Source organism: Chiloscyllium punctatum, chromosome 4, assembly GCF_047496795.1.
Source record: "Chiloscyllium punctatum isolate Juve2018m chromosome 4, sChiPun1.3, whole genome shotgun sequence".
Classification (NCBI taxonomy): Eukaryota; Metazoa; Chordata; class Chondrichthyes; order Orectolobiformes; family Hemiscylliidae; genus Chiloscyllium; species Chiloscyllium punctatum.
In genome coordinates, this window is record NC_092742.1 from 103343020 (window position 1) to 103366960 (window position 23941).

At 46.2% G+C, this 23941-nt stretch overlaps 1 protein-coding gene across 1 annotated transcript in view; it reads right to left on the bottom strand.

Moving 5' to 3' along the window:
• dnal1 (dynein, axonemal, light chain 1) overlaps positions 1–23703 on the bottom strand; it is a 38538-nt gene extending 14835 nt beyond the window's left edge. Inside the window, exons 1-6 of the mRNA XM_072569458.1 lie at positions 23627–23703; positions 21273–21311; positions 16743–16852; positions 12717–12772; positions 11616–11671; positions 6581–6707 (exon numbers count right to left, since the gene is read on the bottom strand). Of these exons, the coding sequence (XP_072425559.1) occupies positions 6581–6707; positions 11616–11671; positions 12717–12772; positions 16743–16852; positions 21273–21311; positions 23627–23629 (391 nt within the window). The 5' untranslated portion in view covers positions 23630–23703. The remainder of the gene's footprint in view (positions 1–6580; positions 6708–11615; positions 11672–12716; positions 12773–16742; positions 16853–21272; positions 21312–23626) is intronic.
• Between the last annotated feature and the right edge of the window lie 238 nt (positions 23704–23941).

The following is a 23941-nucleotide window of genomic DNA, read 5'->3' on the forward strand; positions in this document are numbered from 1 at the left end:
CTTTGAACAAACTGGTCAATTAATCCCACTCCTCTCACATACCCATTGCAGGCAGGATTGAAAGTCATAACCCTAATGCTGTTCAGCAAATGGTCACTAGATGGCATGAGAGCAGCTCAGACTGCTTACAGTCATTTCAAAGCCATAACTTGGAGGCGCCGGTGTTGGACTGGGATGCACAATCATCTGATGAAGGAGCAGCACTCTGAAAGCTAGTGCTTCCAAATAAACCTGTTGGACTATAACCTGGTGTTGTGTGATTTTTAGCTTTAATGATGTGGAGGAGCCGATGTTGGACTGGGGTGGACAAAGTTAAAAATCACACAACACCAGGTTATAGTCCAACAGGTTTATTTGGAAGCACTAGCTTTCGGAGCGCTGCTCCTTCATCAGGTAGCCGTGTCATTTCAAAGATACAGGAATAGAATGCATTCTGTTCTGGCATTTTAGTAAGCTCACAGTGATCCGCACCTACTTTACTTAAACTAGCCTTACATCCTTTCATTCCATTCGGAGATTTCCATTCACTGATCTCAGATTTAAAATTAACAATTGATCTGGCATCATGTGTCCTTTGCAGAACAGAGTTTTAAACTGAGTCCTCACTCCACTCCTGAAAGGTTTGCCTTGAATTTTCAGATTATGTCCCACAGACTGACAGTCTGCAATCAGAAGAAATAGTTCCTCACCATCTTACCCTATTTGCTCCTCTTAATATTTTGAAAATTTCAATCAACTCTCCAACCGCCAACTGGCAGGAAATACCATGCCAGACTGTGCAATCTTTCTTTGTAATTTAACCCGTGGGAGTCCAGCTGTCATTCTGGTAAATTAACATTGCACTCCCTGCAAAGCTAAATTAATATTCCGGAGATGTGGTGCCCAGTGCTCCAGGTGTGATCTAACTAGGGTTTTATACAGCTGAAGTGTGCCTTTGTAATCCAATCCTGTAGATACAAAGCTGGCATTACAGCAAGCATTTTGATTATGTATATGTCAGTTTGTAACGTTTTAGTGGTATCTGTATTGAACCCCAAAGTTGCTTTGGACTGCCACTGTTTCTAGCTATTCAGTCTCCAGCTTTGAGGTCTCCAGTATAGGAAAAGGCCCTTTGACCCATTGAGCTGACACTGGTCAAAAACCAACCACCTAACTATTCTAATCCCACTTTTCTAGCACTTGTATGTCTTGGCATTTACAAGTGTACATCTACATATTTCAAATGTGATGAGGGTTTCTGCCTCTACTATCCTTACAGACTGAGTTTTAGATTGCCACCATCCTCTGAGTGGGAAAAAAACTTTTCTTCATCCCCTCTCAATCTCCTGCCCCTTACCTTAAATCTATGCCCCCTGGGTATTGATCCCTCCACCAATGGGAATAGTTCCTTTTAAGACACAACCTGTTGAGACCTCAAGGATTTAAAACTTATGTTAATGACTTGGATGAAAGGATTAACTGTACTGTAGCCAAAATTTGTTAACAATACAAAGAGTGGTAGGAAATCAAGGTGTGAAGAGGTCACAAAGTGCCTGCAAAGAAATAGGGTAAATGAGTGGGGAAAAAAATGTCACAAGGACTACAAATGAACAAATGCAAGACTGTCCACTTAGTGTGAATAATAGAAAACACAGTATTACTGAAATGGTTAGAGATTACAGTACACTGGGTATCCTACTGTACAAGTCATAAAAAGTCAGTATGGAGGAAGAAATTGGGAAGGCATATTGAACACTAGCCCTGTTGCAAGGGAGATGCAACATAAAAGTAGGAAAGTCTTGGTACAGCTTTTCAAGACATTAGTGAGACTGCACCCAATAGGCTGATTCCTGCGATGAAAGGACTGACAAAGGAGAAAAGGTTCAGTACAGTTGGACCTTTATTCTTCGGAGCTTTGAAGAAGAAGGGGTGATTTTATCAAGACAAAAACTCTGAAAGGTCTGATCAGGTAGATGCTGAGAGGATGTTTCCTCTCATATGAGAGCCCAGAAATAGGGAGCACAGTTTCAGATTAAAAGATTTAAGATAGAATGAAGGAGGAACTTCTCTGAGGGACATTAATCTTTGGAATTCTCTTCTCCAGAAAGCAGTGAAATCAGAATCATTGAATATGTATTTGAGTGAGTTTTGTTCGACAAGTGTTACAGAAGGCAGTCAGAAAAGTGTAGTTAAGGCTGAGCCATAATCTTATTGAATGGCAGAGGAGGCTCAAGCAGTAGTATGGCCTAGTTCTGTTCCTATTTCTTGTATTATGTTCCAACAGCCTCTACTGGGGACCCTGTCCTAGAAACACAGAAGACAGGAGCAGGAATAAATCATTTGAACCCTCAAACCTGCTCCGGCATTCATGATGATCACGGCTCTTTATTGGCTCAAAACCCTTATCCAGTACTCGCCCCATACTCCTGACACCTTTAGCCACAAGAGCTGTATCTATTGTCTTCTTGAAAATACAATGTTTTGGCCTTAACCACTTTCTGTGATATTCCACAGGCTCACCACTCTCTGGGTGAAAACATTTCTCCTCATCTCCATCCTAAAGGTTTTACCTCCTATGACCCCTGATTCTAGACTTCCCCACCATCGGGGACATTCTTCCTGTATCTAACTGGCCTGGTCCTGTTAGAATTTGATAGGTTTCTATGAGATTCCCTGTATTTTTCTAAACTCCACTGAATACAATCCTAGCTGACTCAATTTCTCCTCTTACATCAGTCCTGCCATCCCAGGAATAAATTTGGGAAATCTTCACTGCACTCTCTAAGGTAACCAAAACTACATACAATATTCCAGTGTGGCCTCACCAATGTCATGTTAATTTGCAGCAAAACACCTTCATAGTTATATACTTGAATCCTTTCACTATGAAGGCCAACATACTATTTGCCTTCTTTACTGCCTGTTGCACCTGCACACAGGACACCCAGCTCTCAATGAGCATTCATAGACTCCCTACAGTGCAGACAGAAAGAGGCCATTTGACCCATGGAGTCCTCATCAACCCTCTGAAGAGCATCCCATGCAGACCCCAATGTTTTCCCTGTAACACTCCAATTACAATGGTTAGTCTATCTCACCTGCACATCTTTCAATGTGGGAGGAAAGCCACACAGAGAGAGAGAGAGAACATGTAAACTCCACAATGACTGTCGCCCGAGGCTGGAATTGAACCCGGGTCCCTGGTGCTGTAAGGCAGCAGTACTAGCCACTGAGGTGTCTCGCAGCACCAGGGAATGTGCCACCCTAGAACAGGAACTGTTCCAGAGTCTAAAGAATCTTGGAAGATAACCACCAATGCATCCACTATTTGTAGGGCTATTTCCTTTAGTACTCTGGAATGTAGATTCAGACCCTGGTGATATATCAGCGTTCAATGTCGTCAATTTCTGCAATACTATTGGTCTACTATTACAGATTTGCTTCAGTTCCTCCCTCTCACTAAACTGTGTTCCCCATCATTTCTGATACACTTTTGTGTCATCTTTTGTGAAGACAGAAAAACTATCAATTTAGTTCTAAGGATCATCGGACCTGAAACAGTAACTCTGCTTTCTTCGCACAGATGTTGCCAAACCTGCTGAATTATACAACACAGAGGCAGACTTTTTGGCCCACCTCATCCATACTGACCAGGTTTCTTAAACTGAACTAGTCCCATTTGCCTGCATTTGGCCCACATCCTTCCAAACCTTTCCTATCCATGTACAGATTATACCTGCCTCATACTCGTCACCCTCTTTGTGGAAAAAGTTGCCCCTCAGGTCCCTTTTAAATCTTTCTCTTTCACTTTAAACCAATGCCGTCCTTGTATAGGTTCTCAAACCCCTGCTAATTTAATTGAAACCTTCCCCAATCACTCTAGCAAATAGTCGACCTCGAACATCAGTCGTGGTCCTGCCCAGGTATAACCTGTCCAGTTTGGACTGGTCTCACTTCACCCCCAGAACTGGTCCCAATGCTTCAGGAATCTGAATTACTCCTACTCACATTCTCTCTTTAGCCATATGCTCATCTGATCTATCCTGTTTCTACTCTGACTAGACCATGGCACTGGTAGCAGTCCTGAGATCACTACCTTTGAAGTCCCACTTTTCAGCTTGCTTCCTAACTCTCTAGATTCTGCTTTTAGGACTTCATCCCTTTTTCTACCTTCGTCATTGGCAACACATGTACCACAAGTACTGACTGTGCACTTTCCCCCTCCAGGATGTCCTGTAGCTGTTCTGAGACATCCTTGATCCAGCACTAGGGAAGCAACATATTATTTGTATTTGTAGCCACAGAAACATCTATTTAATGCTCTTACAATTGATTCCTCTATGACTACTGCATTTCCCCACTTATTGCTTCTCCCTTGTGCAGCACAAACATTCCAAGTTTATATTATCAATAACCATTAACATTCCCTTGCTCAATAGTTTTGCAATCTCTGCAGAAAATTCAACCAGACTTTTTTGCGATGACCTACTCTTTGTAAATCCATGCTGGTTCTCCCCAAACTGAAAACATCTTTCAAGCTGTTCAATCCTTGATCTTTAATTATAGACACTGGCATTTTCGCTCTGACAAATGTTCGATTAAGTAGCCTGTAATTCCCAATTTCTGCTTTCACCTTCCTTAAATAGCAATTAATTTAGCAATTTTCATGCTGAAGAAACTGTTCTGAAGTTGAGGGGACTACAGAAGGTTATAAATACAGCCTACGAGTAAGCAGACTGACATCCAACTGCTACCTTGCTTTAAGATTACGAACTCACTGAGTAGAGATTTCCAGTATATTGAACATTCCAGCACTCAACACAGCACCAGAAGAGGCATACTGATGACTTCAGTCATTTATATTCATTTCAAATAATCACAAAGATGTTGACAGACATTTGATGATTTTGGTTTTGCCACTGTGTCAGAGCATTGTGGATTCAAATCCCAGCTCAGAGACTTGAATCCACCCTCGAGACTGGCATTTCATTGCAGTACTGAGGAAGTGCTGCACTGCTGAGGTGCTACCTTATAGCTGATGCTTTAGATGGCAGCCTCTCATATGGGCATAAAAGATCCTCATCACACTAGTTTGAAGAGGAGGGGGCAGTTTTCCCAGGTGTCCCACAAACTATTTATCCCTAAACCACGCCTAAAAATGGATTATCTGGCCACTGTCGCTTTGAGAGCTTGTTGTATGCAAGCTCTCAGTCATCACAACAGTGAGTGGACTTACAAAGATGTTTCATATTAAATATTACTTGGAGGATATTGGATTTGAAGGATAGTGGAAACATGGGCTTATATCAAGTTCTAGAGTTTTTTTTAAAAAGAGACTGTTGAATGGTACAGTGGGCATTGGAGACTATTTTTAATGATGTTTTCACTGAAACAAATGCTTGCTTATAGTACACCTACTTTGGACAAAAAGCTGAAAGAACTGCAGATGCTGAAAATATGAAGCAGAAATTGCTGGAAAATCTCAACAGATCTGACAGCATCTGTGGACAGAAATCAGAGGTCCAGTGACCCTTTTTCAGAACCCTATGCTGGAATTGTTTTGAAGAGTGATTGGCTCAGTTCTGATCTGTTTCAGTTAGAGGAAAGTATAGTAAGGACAAGCTGCCCAGCTCATCTCTTCCCATCTCTGAAAATGGTTGTGTTCAGGTTAATGTGATTGAAAGGACATCAAATGGGCATTGGACATACATATGGATAATAATGGAACAGTGTAGGTTAGATGGGCATCAGATTAAATTCACAGGTCGGCACAACATCGAGGGCTGAAAGGCCTGTACTGTGCTGTAACATTCTATCTAATAAGATGTATTTGAAAGAAGTGCATGATTAGTAACTTAGACCACACATGCCAGAACATCAGAGCAACAGACTCCAGAACATTCCACACTTAATTCTTTTGCCTTCATGGATAACCCATCAACCAAATTAAGGATTCCAAAAGTGGGGGCCAGGAACCCAAGTGGAGACGTGAACTGAAATTTTGAGTTTGCAAGCTCTGAGGCAACAATGATTCTGTGGACTGCTGATCAACTTATAACAGCTGGTTCGCTCATTCTAACAGTTCTCACAGAGATGGTGATGACAATTTCCAAGCCTTGAAAAGGGATCATAAAGGGAAAAAGTTTGGAAAGCATTGGCTAAAGTGTTTTTTTTTCTGAAAGCCAATTGCTACAAAAATCAGGTTTTTATCTCCCTTCTCTATTCTTGAAGAGAGTGTATGTATTTTTTGGGGATATTTAGAGAGACGGCATTTGTACTTCTATATTTCAGACTATATTTTAACCAATTGTTATTGAATAAGATTTGATTTGATAATAAATGAATAATTACGTTGATTAAGAAACAATGCAGATAGATCTTGTTAAAAACCAGATGCTAATGCGATATTTAATTGGTCATCTTTATCACTGAAAAATGTTTTTTTTTATGTTGTGACCCCTGGAGAAGTGTGATGGTACACTCCTTCAGCCTCAGTTGTTAGACTACAATAGAACAATGCTTCATTGGTTAAAAAGCATTTTGAGATCATGAAACACTCTCCAAGTGCAAGACATCCATTGTGGAACAAAATGAAGCATACCCCAATCCTTTACCAGATTGTTCGACATGTACAGAACTTGCAGCTTCCTCATTGCATGAATTCCTTTGAGCTTCTCAATCAAGTTATATGAAATCCACAACTCTTCCAGTGTTTCCCCCACTGCTTCCTGTAGAAAGTAAAGTAAAACAGATTAACACACCAGGTTTTCAGAGTTTCAGGCATTTTGTCTGCTTCCTTGTAATTTAACTCACAAATCCTGTGCTGGATCAAACACAAAAGGAGTAGATAAAGTCAAATTCAGCAAGAAACATTGCCCTGTTGGAGACAATTAGCAAGCCAAAATACTTTAAAAAAGTTAAAGAGGTATAAAACATAATTCAATATACTTTTGGAATGTTAGTCCACTTCAAGACAACTAGAAAATTGATTGAACTGGTGTGCAGCTGAACAGAACTGTGGTCAGACTGCATCTGTAGTAAGAGCGTTCAGTTTTGGGCATTAGACCTCAGGAAAAGCACTGAATAAAAAGCAGTGAAGATTTTATTTTATATTTTCAAAGGATGTGAACATTGCTGACAAGGCCAGAATTTGTTGGTCAAGACTTGCCACACCATTTCACAGGGCAGTTAAAAAGAGTCTTAGTGTGGCAGCAGGCTACTTGGCCCAAGTCTACACCATCCCCACAAAACGCATCTCATGCAGACCCACCTCCCCCTTCCCTATCCCTATAACCTTGCATTTCCCATGTCTAACTCAACTAACCTACGCATCCCTGGACACTACGGGCAGCTTAGCATGGCCAATCCACCTAATCTGCGTGTCTTTGAAACAAGGAAACCGGACTACCTGGAGGAAACCCATGCAGACACGAGCAGAAGGTGAAAACTCGACATATCCAGATCTATGTAAGTAATATGTATTAGGAAATGCAAGAGCCTCAATACTGGCCCTGGGGAATTCCACTACAAACCTTCCTCCAGCCCGAAAAATATCTATTGATCACTATTCTGTTTGCTAACGCTTAGCCAATGCACAACAACACTGCATCTTATACCACTTTTCTCAAATCTGTTGTGTAGCACTGCATCGAATGCCTTTCGAAAGTCCATGTACACCTCAACAGCATTACCCTCATCAACCATTTCTGTTACCTCTTCGAAAATCTCCAGCAAGTTAAACAGAACTGCCCTTTAAAAATCATTGCCGGCAGTTTCTAAACAACTCAACTTTATCCACCTTTCTACTAATTCTGTCATAAAAAACTGACTCTCGAAGCTTCCCCACTAAAGTTAAACTAATGGTCTGGAATTGCTGGATTCAGCCTTAAAAACACATTGCAATTTGACAGTCCTCTGGCATTTCCCGACTCCAGGGAACTTTTAAGGATTACTGCCTGTGGCCCTGCAATTTCCACTCTCACTTCCTTCAATAATCATATGCATCTCATCCAGCCCTGGTGCCTTGTCAACTTCAACACTTACTCCTTGTCAACTTTTAACTTTTCTAATGACACCCCTCTGACCCCACTAATGACAGTCTTCTATCATCTACCTCCTTGGTAAAGACGGATTAAAGTATATATTCAGTACCTCAGCCACGCCTCAGTGCGTCGATTCTCTTTTACTATTGATGCATGTATAGAAAACTTTGAAATTATCCTTTGATGAACATATGACCAAAGTTTGGATGGTGGGATTTTAAAAGAGAAGTTGTAAGTCAATTGAGTGACGGCTTCTCCCAGGTTAAAGTACACAAACAGTCTAACCTTACCTACTTTGCTGTAAATTCACCAGGCCCTTTGTTGCCCCACATAACTGAACTCAGAACCTTTTGTCAATCTGTCTGGCTTAGCCTTTCATTAGCTAAACTCAGAGCCCACGCGTAATTTATTAAATGGGTGCAGCACAGAGAGAGCCCAATCAGTCATATCAAGCTGGCTCTCTTAAAGAGCAACTTAATTGATTCTAATTCCCCATGTTTTCCCCAATGCTGAGAATTTTTTTTTTCCTTTTCAGATAACTATTTAGTTCCCATTTATCCAAATGAATTGTCAGGTTGTCCAGAGATAGTCCCGAGAGATAAAGACTGATTAAGTGGTCAAAAAGATTGGTATATGGAGCACAATGTAGGAAAATGTAAACTTGTCAATTTTGACTGAAAGAATAGAAAAGTACTTTGCTGTTTTAATGGAGAGAGATTACAGAGCTCTGAGGTGCAGAGGATCTAGTCCAGGAATATTAGACTCCCTACATTAGATTCCCTACAGTGTAGAAACAGCCCCTTCGGCCCTAAAAGTCCACACTGACCCTCCGAAGAGAACCCACCCAGACGCATTTCCCTCTGACTAACGCACCTAACCTGTGGGCAATTTAGCATGGCCAATTCACCCTAACCTGCACATCTTTGGACTATGGGAGGACACCGGAGCACCTGGAGGAAACCCACGCAGACACAGGGAGAACGTGCAAACTCCACACAGACAGTCACCCGAGGCTGGAATCGAACCTGGGATCCTGGTGCTGTGAGGCAGCAGTGCTAACAACTGAACCACCATGCTGCCCAAAGTAGCAGAAATTAATAGCAGAAAGTTAGTATGCAGGCACAGCAAGTAATTAGGTAGGCAAAGGCAATGTTAGCATTTATAGTCAGGGGAATAGAACGTAAAAGTGGGGAGGTTCACTCCAACTGTAAAAAGCCTTGGTGAGATTACATCCGAAATACTGTGTACGGTTTTGATTTCTGAATTTGAAAAGAGATCATTGTGTTAGAAACAGACTAATTCCTGGGATGAAGGGCTTATTTTACAAAGAAAGGCTGAACACATTGGGCATATACCCAATGGAGTTTAGAAGAACAAGAGATGACCTAATTGAAAAACACAAACACCTAAAGAAAACTGGACAAGATGGATGTCAAGTGGCTGCTTCCTCTTCAGGGAGACTACAGGATGTAAAAGACATTCCCCTTTTAAGAATGAGAAAAGGAGTTTTCTGTCCAATGGTCGTTTGTATGTGAAATTCTTTTTCCAGGAACACAGTGGCAGCTGATTCGCTGAAATTATTCAATGCTGAGTTAGACAGACAGGGAAGTGGAACGGAAATCCCAGCCAGGTCAGGCAAGATTTTGTTGAATGGCAGAGCAGACTCGAATGGCTAAATAGTCTACTTCCAAGGACGTTGCCAGGGTTGGAGAGTTTGAGCTATACGGAGAGGCTGAATAGGCTGGGGCTGATTTCCCTGGAATGCGGGAGGCTGAGGAGTGACCTGATAGAGGTTTACAAAATCATGAGGGGCATGGATAGTGTAAATAGACAAGGTCTTTTCCCTGGTATGGGGGAGTCCAGAACCAGAACCAGAGGGCTTAGGTTTAGGTGAGAGCAGAAAGATTTAGAAGTGACCTAAGTTGTGTATGGACTGAGCTGTCAGAGGAAGTGGTGGAGGCTGGTACAATTACAACATTTAAAAGGCATCTGGATGGTTATATGTATAGGAAAGGGTTAGAGGGATGTGGGCCAAATGCTGGAAAATGGGACTAGATTAACTTAGGCTATCTGGCCAGCATGGACGGGTTGGACCGAAGGGTCTGTTTCCATTCTCTACATCTCTATGAATCTAATATTATTATGAGTCTGCCTCCACCACAATTTTAGGAACTGTGTTCTGTCATTGTTATAAATGCAGGTCTCCTTAAAAATATTTTCTAATCAACCTGTTCAAAGATGTTATTACATACTTTAGAAACAGCTGAGACTTGAACACAGGCCTCCTGGCTCAGAGGTAGGGATATTACCACTGCACCATAACAGCCCTCAAGGATAAATTAGAATAGCTCTAGAGGTGATCGAGAGCAGGTGATGCTCAATGAATTTTCCAGGAGGCTTGGGTTCAAGTTCTACTGTCCTAGACACATGTGACAATATATCTGAACAGGTCGACTAAAATAAATACAACAGCTTGGATCTTCTTCAGTATCTCCCTTGCTGTACACCATGTTGGCTTAGCTCCTTCCCTTGTGTTTCCCACCTTTTTTGTTTTTGTGCTGCTGTTGCACTGCCCTGCTGGGCAGTTCTTACAATTTGCTTGTTTCATTGATTATTTAGGTGATTTGTACATGGGTTTTTGAAAATAAACAAAGCCCTTCCTGTCTCAGAGATGTGTGTCATAACGTATTTGAACAGATTGCTTAAAAATGGTTCTTTCTGCCAGCATCCTTGAAGCCGTTAGAGATTGGTGGGCATAGCAAGGGCCGGGGTGCACCCCCTCCTCTCCTCTCCAACATTTTGATTTAGTTCTCCTCTTAGTTTCCTTCCCCTTGTTATTGTTGCACTGCCTTGGTGGACAGGGTGTTAATTTTTTTCATAAGTAATTAGGCAGGTGATTTACTGGTGAATTAAATAAAAAAAGTTGGGTAGTTCTGTAGAGCGATGTTAACTTTGGGATAGGGAAATAAGGAAACTGGTGTTTGTGCTAAATTACAGATTTACTGTACTTTTACAAATCCTTGTGAATCTTGAAAGCCTTTAGGTGCCTAAATCAACATATAAATACTGGCCTATTAAACACATTTGAATTCCTAGGCGAAAGTGAGGCCTGCAGATGCTGGAGATTAGTGTCAAGAGTGTGGTGCTGGAAAAGCACAGCGGGTCAGGCAGTATCCGAGAAGCAGGAGAATCGACATTTCGGGCCAAAGCCCTTCACCAGGACTTCCTGGTGAAGGGCTTTTGCAAGAAATATCTATTTTCTTGCTTCTTGGATGCTGCCTGACCCGCTGTGCCTTTCCAGCACCACACTCTCGACATTTGGATTCCTGACTACCCGTTGTTTAAAAGAAGTTCTTCGTCAAGTCACTGCATCTTTTTCCTTCAATCAACTTAAAATTGGTTCCTTCTGGTTCTTGCTCCTTGCATCAATGGGAACAGTTTCTCCCTAGCTACCCTGTCTAGACACCTATGATTTGAATACCACCATTGAATCTCCTCTCAACTTGCTTTTCTGTATGGAGAATATCTCCAAATCATTCACTACAGTTTTCAGCAGCAAGGTTTAGAGCTAGTTGGTGAAACTAAATAACATACCAGGCCATTTAAATTCTTTATATTGTTCCTTCCCAGTGACAGAATTGTTAATTTCTCTGGAAAACACAAGTAAATGAACAATATTTCAGTTTTGAAGTAACACCTGAGATTGACATGCAGAAAATTCACGTAAAAGATAGATCAGTTAGCCTCGACATTTTCTAACTAAATTTCCCTTGCCCCATCTTGCGGCAAGGGAACCCCTTGCAAGAGTCTAAAATCAGGGAATTCCTGGGCCAGTAAGGACAAATTACTGCAGAAAATTCCATCCCCTCAAGTGCTTGAAGTGAGATTTCAATACAACCAGACAATTCTGAAGAGAGTTGTCACTTTTGAATTTAGGGTTAAAAATGGTTATTAGGCTGACGACCAGATAAGGGTACAAAAGTAAGTTCAGCCTAGCGATACTTTGAACACAGCCTGCAGGACTTCTGGCCCAAGTAATCTCCTACAGATACTGGAACTTCACTTACTTGGCAATCAATTGCCTCACATGACACACACCTCTCCCCTACCAGTTAGTAGTTTGCTAGGCCACTTCACATAGCATTGAAGAATTAGCCATATCAGTGTGGACTTGAGTAACAGATCAGTAAACTGAGAAAGATCAATATGCCCGCTTCCCTAAAGGACACTAATGAACCAGTTTGGATTTTAAAAACTCCAATAGTTTCATGATTATGACTACTGATGTAAACTTTTCAGTTTTCAGATTTTTAAAAAACCGAATTCCAATTCTGAATTTGCCGTGGTGAGATTGTAGTTCCAGTTCTCTGGATTGCTAGCCAGGTTAAAAGAACCTCTGCCCTACCATACCCAATTCCGAGTAGTGTACATGGTGCTGAACAGTACACGTCAGCTGAATGTTTAAGGCAGTAGATAGTATCGCAGAAAGCCAAAAACATGTGGCTGTGATTCCACTTGCAGCATTAGCTAGCTAGGTTTATTGACGTAAATGGAGTTGGCATTACATTTTTGCTTCTTGTCAATCTCCACATAACTAGGTTGGGAGAGCGATTAATGAAAATCAGAAAACTCAAAGCAATCAGAAAACTGAATTTTTTTTAAAATCGCCTTTTATTAAGAGAGACACATACTTACTTAGTCCATTCAAGTTTGCTATCTTTTCGATGCAGTTTGTCGAAAGAGACAATTTCCTGAAAAAGGTTGAAAAGGAGTGCTTTACTTTTGAGACATCCTGGACATTTCTCATTTTCAGCATTAACTGATTTTCCACTTATTCAAAGCAGCTAAATAGCAGACAAACTGTGGATAAACTAAGACAGTTAAAAACACAGGAGGATAGAAAGGGAAGCAAGAGAGGACGGGGAGTGGCATGTTTGATAAGGGATAGCATTACAGCTGTACTGAGCGAGGATATTCCCGGAAATACATCCAGGGAAGTTATTTGGGTGGAACTGAGAAATAAGAAAACAATGATCACCTTATTGGGATTGTATTATAGACCCTCAAATAGTCAGAGGGAAATTGAAAAAAATTGTAAGGAGATCTCAGTTATTTGTAAGAATAATACAGTGGTTATGGTAGGGGATTTTAACTTTCCAAACATAGACTGGGACTGCCATAGTGTTAAGGGTTTAGATGGAAAGGAATTTGTTAAGTGTGGACAAGAAAATTTCTGATTCAGTATGTGGATGTACCTACGAGAGAAGGTGGAAACCTTGACCTACTCTTGGGAAATAAGGCAGGGCAGGTGTCAGATTGGGAGCACTTTGGGGCCAGCGACCATAATTCTATTAGTTTTAAAATAGTGATGGAGAAGGATAAACCAGATCTAAAAGTTGAAGTTCTAAATTGGAGAAAGGCCAATTTTGACAGTATTAGGCAAGAACTTTCAAAAGTTGATTGGGGGCAGATGATCACAGGTAAAGGGACGGCTGGAAAATGGGAAGCCTTCAGAAATGAGATAACGAGAATCCAGAGACAGTATATTCCTGTCAGGGTGAAAGGGAAGGCTGGTAGGTACAGGGAATGCTGGATGACTAAAGAAATTGAGGGTTTGGTTAAGAAAAAGTAGGAAGCATATGTCAGGTAAAGACAGGATAGATCGAGTGAATCCTTAGAAGAATATAAAGGCAGTAGGAGTATACTTGAGAGGGAAAGCAGGAGGGCAAAAAGGGGACATGAGATAGCTTTGGCAAATAGAGTTAAGGAGAATCCAAAGGGTTTTTATAAATACATTAAGGACAAAAGGGTAACTAGGGAGAGAGTAGGGCCCCTCAAAGATCAGCAAGGTGGCCTTTGTGTGGAACCACAGGAGATGGAGGAGATACTAAATGAGTATTTTGCACCAGCGTTTACTGTGGAAAAGGACATGGAAGATATAGACTGTGAAATAGATGGTGACATCTTGAAAATTGTCCACATTACAGAGAAGGAAGTGCTGGATGTCTTGAAATGCATAAAAGTCGATAAATCCCCAGGACCTGATCAGGTGTACTCCAGAACTTTGTGGGAAGCTAGGGATGTGATTATTGGGCCTCTTACTGAGATATTTGTATCATCGATAGTCACAGGTGAGGTGCCGGAAGACTGGAGGTTGGCTAACGTGGTGCCACTGTTTAAGAAAGGTGGTAAGGAAAAGCCAGAGAACTATAGACCAGTGAGCCTGATGTCGGTGGTGGGCAAGCTGTTGGAGGGAATCCTGAGGGACAAGATTTGGACATGTATTTGGAAAGGCAAGGACTGATTAGGGATAGTCAACACGGCTTTGTGCGTGGGAAATCATGTCTCACAAACTTGATTGAGGTTTTTGAAGAAGTAACAAAGAGGATTGATGAGGGCAGAGCAGTAGATGTGATCTATATGGACTTCAGTAAGGCATTCGACAAGGTTCCCCATGGGAGACTGATTAACAAGGTTAGATCTCATGGAATAAAGGGAGAACTAGTCATTTGGATACAGAACTGGCTCAAAGGTAGAAGACAAAGGGTCGTGGTGGAGGGTTGTTTATCAGATTGGAGGCCTGTGACCAGTGGAGTGCCACAAGGATCGGTGTTGGGCCCTCTACTTTTTGTCATTTACATAAATGATTTGGATGCGAGCATAAGAGGTACAGTTAGTAAGTTTGCAGATGACGCCAAAATTGGAGGTGTAGTGGACAGGGAAGAAGGTTATCTCATATTACAACAGGATCTTGACCAGATGGGCCAATTGGCTGAGAATTGGCAGATGGAGTTTGATTTAGATAAATGAGAGGTGCTGCATTTTGGGAAAGCAAATCTTAGCAGGACTTACACACTTAATGGTAAGGTCCTAGGGAGTGTTGCTAAACAAAGAGACCTTGGAGTGCAGGTTTATAGCTCCGTGAAAGTGAAGTCATAGGCAGATAGGATAGTGAAGAAGGCGTTTGGTATGCTTTCCTTTATTGGTCAGAGTATTGAGTACAGGAGTTGGGAGGTCATGTTGCAGCTGTACAGGACATTGGTTAGGCCACTGGTAGAATATTGTGTGCAATTCTGGTCTTCTTCCTTTTGGAAAAATGTTGTGAAACTTGAAAGGGTTCAGAAAAGATTAACAAGGATGTTGGAGGATTTGAGCTATAAGGAGAGGTTGAATAGGCTAGGGCTGGTTTCCCTGGAGCGTCGGAGGCTGAGGGGTGACCTTATAGAGGTTTATAAAATCATAAGGGGCATGGTTAGGATAAATACACAAAGTCTTTACCCTGGGGTCGGGGAGTCCAGAACTAGAGGGCATAGGTTTAGGGTGAGAGGGGTGAGAGGTGAGCATGGTGGCACAGTGGTTAGCACTGCTGCCTCACAGCGCCAGAGACCCGGGTTCAGTCCCCGCCTCAGGCGACTGACTGTGTGGAGTTTGCACATTCTCCCCGTGTCTGTGTGGGTTTCCTCCGGGTGCTCTGGTTTCCTCCCACAGTCCAAAGATGTGCAGGTCAGATGACTTGGCCATGCTAAATTGCCCGTAGTGTTAGGTAAGGGGTAGATGTAGGGGTATGGGTGGGTTATGCTTCGGCGGGGCAGTGTGGACTTGTTGGGCCGAAGGGCCTGTTTCCACTCTGTAAGTAATCTCATCTCATCTATAAAAGAGACTTAACAGGCAACATTTTCACACTGAGAATGGTAGGTGTATGGAATGAGCTGCCAGAGGAAGTGGTGGAGGCTGGTACAATTGCAACATTTAAAAGGGATCTGGATGGGTATATGAATAGGGAGGGTTTGGAGGGATATGGGCCGGGTGCTGGCAGGTGGGACTAAATTAGGTTGGGATATCTGGTCGGCATGGACGGGTTGGACTGAAGGGTCTGTTTCCATGCTGTACATCTCTATGACTTAACTTGCTTCCAATGCTGCAGGTTTGGAAGGTGCTGTCAAAGACAAGTTGGCAAGTTGTCGCAGTACTGTGGTTACTGTGCATCAGTGATGGCTTTGATGGGGAATGGGGGAGGGTAGGGGTGAGTGCCTAAGATGACGGATGACTGCTTACTCTGAGGTGCCAGTATGTTTGCAGTCGCAAACACCTAGGTAAATGGATGACATTTCATTTCACCCTCATCTTGTAGGTGGTGAAGAGAGTTTGGGCCGTGACAGTTATCAGCACCAAGAATATGGGGAATTGAAGCAGAAGTAGAGAGATGTAATATTTCTTTAAATCAAAAGGAAATTGTTAAAACAAAATCAATAGGCAGCTAGTATTGGGGGCAAATTATCACTCAAGGTTTACAATAGGCATTACAGTATATTGACAAATATTTTTAAATCAGGAACGTTCACAAAATTCTGGTTACTGATCTCAAGCAGAATGGTGAACAATTAGCCTCAGTACTTCTGGGGAGTGAGGCGGTGGGGGATGGGGGGGGGGGGAGTGGAGGATGAAGAAAGGGAACAAAGGGTCGGGGGAAAAGAAAGGGGAAGGGTGGGTGGGCAGGCACAACTGAGCTTGAGTACTCTTCGATTCAGCGAAAAAGAATGCCTAATTAATTAAGATGCTCAAAACGGTGGATACAGACCCAAACAAGTCAGGAGCTACAAGAGAAAGGAGAGATACCCTGGAGACTTTATGGCTTTTATCATCAAAATAGAATGGAAGAAATCACTGGGTAGAAGTAAGAGACACCAGAAAAGACTTGAGAGTCAGCCTTGTAAAACTTACTCGCAATTACTCAGCGTAGAGAGGGACGCATCCATCTTTTCAATCGGTGGTATCTGGCCATATAACTTCACCTCCACAGCTTCTGCTGCCTTCTCACCTGACCTTTCTTCCTGAAAGTCATAAATCATCCAATCCGTCATTTCGGTTTGAGGTTTGTGCTACTTTCTTACCTTCTTTCAAACACTTCTGTGCCTTCATCCTCTTCGATCTGTCATGTTCAATATCCCTACAATCCTCTCAGAGTTCTGCACTCTCCCAACTCCTGGCCTATTACGAGGCTACAATTTCTGTGCCTTGACATCCTAAACCTTTGTACCTTTCAACCTTCCTTTAACTTCACTCTCTCTTCATCTCTTCTCACTACTGCCTGAGGCCCAGGTATCTCCTTCCCAACCCAAGTGGACCAAAAGACCAGGTCTCTCTCATCCCCTTCAGGACTGGAGGTCAACGACTCTAAATCTACCCTTCTGGGTAAAGGGTCCGTACTGGCCAGAGATTTCAACTGTATCAATGATGCAGACGGATAATCCAGAGGGACTGCGAGCACACCAGACACGACATCTAGATTCCTGGGGGAAACAATTAAAGTCACCAAGATGCACGACGTCGTCAGTACCCCTGCAAATGCAGCACAACGTAGATACATCTGGTCACAGCAGGGCGGGTCTATCCACTCAAGAACTGATTTCCTGTTTGTGTCCCGCATGTTCTTAGCCAGATCCACTGGTGTATAGCCAGTGTTCTTCTCTGACCACTGCCGCCTGCTGGCCCACTGTCACCTACAGAACCGCCAGCATGCTGGCAAGGGAACATGGATGCTGAATTTGAAACTGTTGACCCCAGAAACATTGAGGAGCTCAAAAGGTATTACACAGGTTGAAGAACCATGAAGCCCCTCTTTCAATCTCCAGCAGGCTGGTGGGAAATGTCAAGAGATTCTTTACCCTCAAAAGGTGTTCAGAAGGCAAGACAGAGGCAGAGAAAACTGTTCAAATCCGTAAAAACATGCAGATCCTACTCCAGCAGCAGATGATGACACAGAGGTGAAGGGTCAGCAAGCCTCACTCTTTGCCTTGGAGGCCTCCAAGATAATCTTCCGGTCCAGGGTCTGCAGCATGGAGCAGGTTGAGACATGCTTCTGTTTCTTCTTCCAGAAAGTGCACAAGGAGAGCTCTGTAGGATAGCTCGGTAACATCATCCCTGTCTGACATCCTGAGGATCCACAAATCCTTTTATGCTTGATTATATGACACAAAGCCCAAAGACAGCGTGGCCTTCTAGTCATTACTGTTCTCTATCACAAGAGGTCTTAGACAACAGCACACCATGAGAGGACGGACCAGCCATGATCGCTGGATGAGCAGACCAAGGCCCTTAAGCCCCTAGAAAAGAATAAAACTATTGGCTGAGTTGTATTCAACTCTGTGTAACTAGTTTGGCCAGGATCTGCTAAAGATTACTTAGATTAGATTACTTACAGTGTGGAAACAGGCCCTTTGGCCCAACAAGTCCACACCGACCCACCGAAGTGCAACCCACCCAGACCCATTCCCCTACATTTACCCCTTCACCTAACACTATTGGCCATACTAATTTGCCCACTCACCTACCCTGCACATTTTTGGACTGTGGGAGGAAACCGGAGCACCCGGAGGAAACCCACGCAGACACGGGGAGAATGTGCAAACTCCACACAGTCAGTCGCCTGAGGCAGGAATTGAACCCGGGTCTCTGGCGCTGTGAGGCAGCAGCGCTAACCACTGTGCCACCGTGCCACCCACAACAGTATGTTTCTGGCAGGTAACGTGCAAATCCATAAGGAAAGGTACTATCACCTTCATCGACCAGCAGAAGGGGTTGGAGGGAGGAACTTTGAAATTGGTGACCAATTTCACTCCTGAATGCGGATAATAAATCCAGTCTCAAATCATCTGCTCTGGAACTAGTGATTCACCCCAACCATACCTGTGCTGCACCGGGCAGGGCAATCACTTAGAGCTTCGCACTCCTCAGGAATACGATCGCCTACATGCAGGACAGGGGGGTGGACCTGCTTCATCAGCCTGGACCAGGAGAAGACCTTTGATAGGATATTGCAAACCGAAATGTGGGACATGCTCTTTAAAATGGGTTTTGGGGAGGGAATCCACAATTGAATCCGATTGCTCTACACCAACATCAGCAGTGCAGTTTCAATCGAAGGGTGGGAATCAGAAAGCTTCCCGGTCAGATCAGGAGTCAGGAAGGGCTGTCCACTCTCTCCTGCCTTGTCTGTGTGTTGAAGAGAGCCTTTTGCTGAATCCATCAGGAAGAACGCGGGCCTGTAAAGTATGACAGGCAGTAGAATCCTGCAGGTCAAAGCTTCCCTGTATATGGATGACGTTGCCGTTTTCTGCTCAGATCAGCTGTCAGAATGCAGACTCATGAGCATCTCCGACTAGTTTCAGCCAGCCTCAGCAGGGAAGATAAATCGAGGCAAGAGTGAGGCTTTGGGAACTGGGCCAACCAATCCTTTCTCCCTTTCATCATCAGGACATGATTTGGAGATGCCAGTGTTGGACTGGGGTGAACAAAGTTAAAAAAATCACACAACACCAGGTTATAGTCCAACAGGTTTAAGTGAAAGCACTAGCTTTCGGAGTGCTGCTCCTTCATCAGGACAGATTATGTGAAAATGCTGGGAAAATGATTCGGAGAGACTGGGGCCTGCACAGAAACTTGGAAGGATTATATCGCCAAAGGTAGGCAGAAACTGGGCTTTAGGGAGCACCGCTCCCTCTCCACTGCATGTTAAAAACTTGGTCATCAGGTGTGAGGCACTCTTTCTGTCATTGTAAGTGGTGCAGGTCTGGCCCATTCCCAGAACCTGCACGATCGCAGTGACCTGAGCCACTTCTGCTTCATCTGGAGGTCTAAGATGGACCATGACCGGAGGGACAACGTTTACAAAATTCTGCATAAGAGAGTCAAGAACGTACCCAATGTAACCCTCATCCTGCTGGCCACCTTTGTGTGTGGCTGCATCAAATGGTGCTGAGAGCATGAGTACACAAACATTAAGTGTCATTATATACTGACCCTACTGTTCTACTTGTCCCTGATGTTGCAATGGATGGGACTGGCCTTCTTCCCGTGGAACACTCCAAATAATTAGACTGTTCCATATCACTTATCCTTGATGGAGAAATTTGCAAAGAAAAATACCTTTGATCATAAGTTCATCAGGAAGTGGTCAGCACATAGAATCCTTGAGACCCTGCGGGAAAAGGAGAGGGGAGATCCTGTCAGGTCGTTCCCTGAGCAGACTGTCAAAGTCTTTTGGCAGAATGCCTCATCACCAGAACTTTACAATATGCACCAAGATATCACTTGGCTGGTGGTGAGAAGGGCATTACCAGTGAGATCCTTCATGTACGCCCTGACTCTGTACACTACTACATGTCGCCCTCAAAGCGGCTGTGGCAGGGTAGTGACTGTCACACATCACATGGTGGACAGTGCTTTTGCAAAGGAAGTCTGGAAAAAGATGTAGTGGTTTGGATGGAGATTTGTCTCAATCAGTTCCATGATTCTGTGCTCTACAGTCTGTTCCCCAGAGACTAACACTGACTGCACCCGGAGGACCATCAACTTGGTGAAAAAAGCCCTTTGGTCTGATCAAAACTTGTTGGTCTTCCAGACCAAGGAGTTGACCCTGACGGAGTGTTGCAGACTGGCATATTCCTAGGTCCAGGACAGTGTGCTAAGGGATACACTGAAGCTTAGGGTAGCTGCCATCAAGGCACAGTGGGCAGAGACCACCATCTGATGAGTTTCTGCTTAAGTTAAATGGGGGCCTGTTCAGCTATCGGACCCCCTAGTGCCTCAAATATTTGTAAATACACACTTGTCTAAGTAAGGAATGCCTTTGGTTTGTCTTGTTGGATAGAATCAAACTCCAATGTTTGTTTCTCCATATGCTACTGTGCAGAACAGAACTACTTTAGTGACTATGTACGTACATAAAGATATTTTTATGAATAAAGCATGTTTTTGAAATAAACAAAGTTACATTCAGGACAGGATATACCTGTCCAGATCTGTCTCCCCTGCCTCACATATGCCTGCCCCCTTCCCATGTCCTTTCACCACCAAACATTTCCCCCCACATCCAACATCTTCTTACCCCCACTAACTATCTCTACTATCTACTCCCAAATAATTCCCCAAACATCCTCCCACCACCACCTCAATCCAATCCCTTCCCACTGCTACCATCCCCTTTTCCTTACACTTTCCCAACCTCTTCCCTATATAGTTTTCCCATGTCCTTTTCTCCCCCACCCTCTTTCTTTCCCCTGCACCTTCAACCCCCTTTCCCTCCAAGCCTGACCACCATCCTCCCCAAACCTCCTCCTCTCCCCCAGATGGTGAAAGGGGGTCACCGCCACCGCCACCGCCACCGCCTCCCCCACCCCCCCACCCCCCCCCGCCTCCCCCACCCCCCCACCCACCCCCCACCTCCCACCTCCCACTTCAGCAGAGACTTACCCATTTGGCTAGAGCCTCTTTGATAGTGGTCGCTTTGGCCTAAACAGAGACAGAGAAATCAATGGTTACTGTGAGAGTTGTGAATGTCAGACACAATTGTCGATGGTCACTCTCTCATGAGCTGGGGGGGGATCACTCTCACTGACTGGGGGAGAGGGGTCACTCTCTCACTGACCCCGGGGGGGGTGGAGGGGTCACTCTCTCACTGACCCCGGGGGGGGGGTCACTCTCACTGACCCCAGGTGGGGGGGGGGTCACTCTCTCACTGACCCCAGGGGGGGGGGTCTCTCTCACACTGACCCCGGGGGGGGGTCTCTCTCTCACTGACCCCAGGTGGGGGGGGGGTCACTCTCTCACTGACCCCAGGTGGGGGGGGGTCTCTCTCACACTGACCCCGGGGGGGGGTCTCTCTCTCACTGACCCCGGGGAGGGGGGGGTCTCTCTCTCACTGACCCTGGGGGTGAGGGGGGTGGGGGGGGTCTCTCTCTCACTGACCCCGGGGGGGGGGTCTCTCTCACATTGACCCCGGGGGGGGTCTCTCTCTCACTGACCCCAGGTGGGGGGGGGGTCACTCTCTCACTGACCCCAGGGGGGGGGTCTCTCTCTCACTGACCCCGGGGAGGGGGGGGTCTCTCTCACACTGACCCCGGGGGGGGGGTCTCTCTCTCACTGACCCCGGGGGGGGGGTCTCTCTCACATTGACCCCGGGGGGGGTCACTCTCACTGACCCCAGGTGGGGGGGGGGGTCACTCTCTCACTGACCCCAGGGGGGGGGGGTCTCTCTCACACTGACCCCGGGGGGGGGGTCTCTCTCTCACTGACCCCAGGTGGGGGGGGGGTCACTCTCTCACTGACCCCAGGGGGGGGGGTCTCTCTCACACTGACCCCGGGGGGGGGGTCTCTCTCTCACTGACCCCGGGGAGGGGGGGTCTCTCTCTCACTGACCCTGGGGGTGAGGGGGGTGGGGGGGTCTCTCTCTCACTGACCCCGGGGGGGGGGGGGGGTCTCTCTCACATTGACCCCGGGGGGGGGTCTCTCTCTCACTGACCCCAGGTGGGGGGGGGGTCACTCTCTCACTGACCCCAGGGGGGGGGTCTCTCTCTCACTGACCCCGGGGAGGGGGGGGTCTCTCTCTCACTGACCCCGGGGAGGGGGGGGTCTCTCTCTCACTGACCCTGGGGGTGAGGGGGGTGGGGGGGGTCTCTCTCTCACTGACCCCGGGGGGGGGGGGGGGTCTCTCTCACATTGACCCCGGGGGGTGGGGTCTCTCTCTCACTGACCCCAGGTGGGGGGGGGGTCACTCTCTCACTGACCCCGGGGGGGGGGGGGGGGTCTCTCTCACACTGACCCCGGGGGGGGGGTCTCTCTCTCACTGACCCCGGGGAGGGGGGGGTCTCTCTCTCACTGACCCCGGGGGGGGGTTGGGGGGGGTCTCTCTCTCACTGACCCCCGGGGGGTGAGGGGGGGGGGGGGGTCTCTCTCTCACTGACCCTGGGGGTGAGGGGGGGGGGGGGGTCTCTCTCTCACTGACCCCGGGGGGGGGGGTTGGGGGGGTCTCTCTCACACTGACCCCGGGGGGGGGTCTCTCTCTCACTGACCCCGGGGAGGGGGGGGTCTCTCTCTCACTGACTCCAGGGAGGGGGGGGTCTCTCTCTCACTGACCCCGGGGGTGAGGGGGGGGGGGGGGGTCTGGGGGGGGGGTCTCTCTCACTGACCCCGGGGGGGGGTCTCTCTCACACTGACCCCGGGGGGGGGGGGGGGGGTCTCTCTCACTGACCCCAGGGAGGGGGGGGTCTCTCTCTCACTGACCCCGGGGGGGGGGGGGGTCTCTCTCACATTGACCCCGGGGGGGTGGGGTCTCTCTCTCACTGACCCCAGGTGGGGGGGGGTCACTCTCTCACTGACCCCAGGGGGGGGGGTCTCTCTCTCACTGACCCCGGGGGGGGGGGTCTCTCTCTCACTGACCCCGGGGGGGGGGTCTCTCTCTCACTGACCCCGGGGGGGGGGGGGGTCTCTCTCACACTGACCCCCGGGGGGGGGGGGGGGGGCCTCTCTCACTGACCCCAGGGAGGGGGGGTCTCTCTCTCACTGACCCCGGGGGGGGGGGGGTCTCTCTCACATTGACCCCGGGGGGTGGGGTCTCTCTCTCACTGACCCCAGGTGGGGGGGGTCACTCTCTCACTGACCCCAGGGGGGGGGGGTCTCTCTCTCACTGACCCCGGGGGGGGGGGGTCTCTCTCACACTGACCCCGGGGGGGGGGGGGGGCCTCTCTCACACTGACCCCGGGCCGGGGGGGGGGGGGGGGGGTCTCTCTCTCACTGACCCTGGGGGGGGGGGGGGGGGTGATACTGACCATTTCTCAGGTCCGTCTGAGCTCGAGCGGCGGTTGCTAGGCAAACAGGGAGCTGCACGCATGCGCGTCGCTGTTCGGGGGCGGGGCTTGAAAACGTGCTGACGCAATGTGCACCCTTTACCCCCCAAAATACACCCATTACCCCCAAAATACACCCAGTACACCCCAAAATACACCCATTACCCCCAAAATACACCCAGTACACCCCAAAATACACCCATTACCCCCAAAATACACCCCAGTACACCCCAAAATACACCCATTACCCCCAAAATACACCCAGTACACCCCAAAATACACCCATTACCCCCAAAA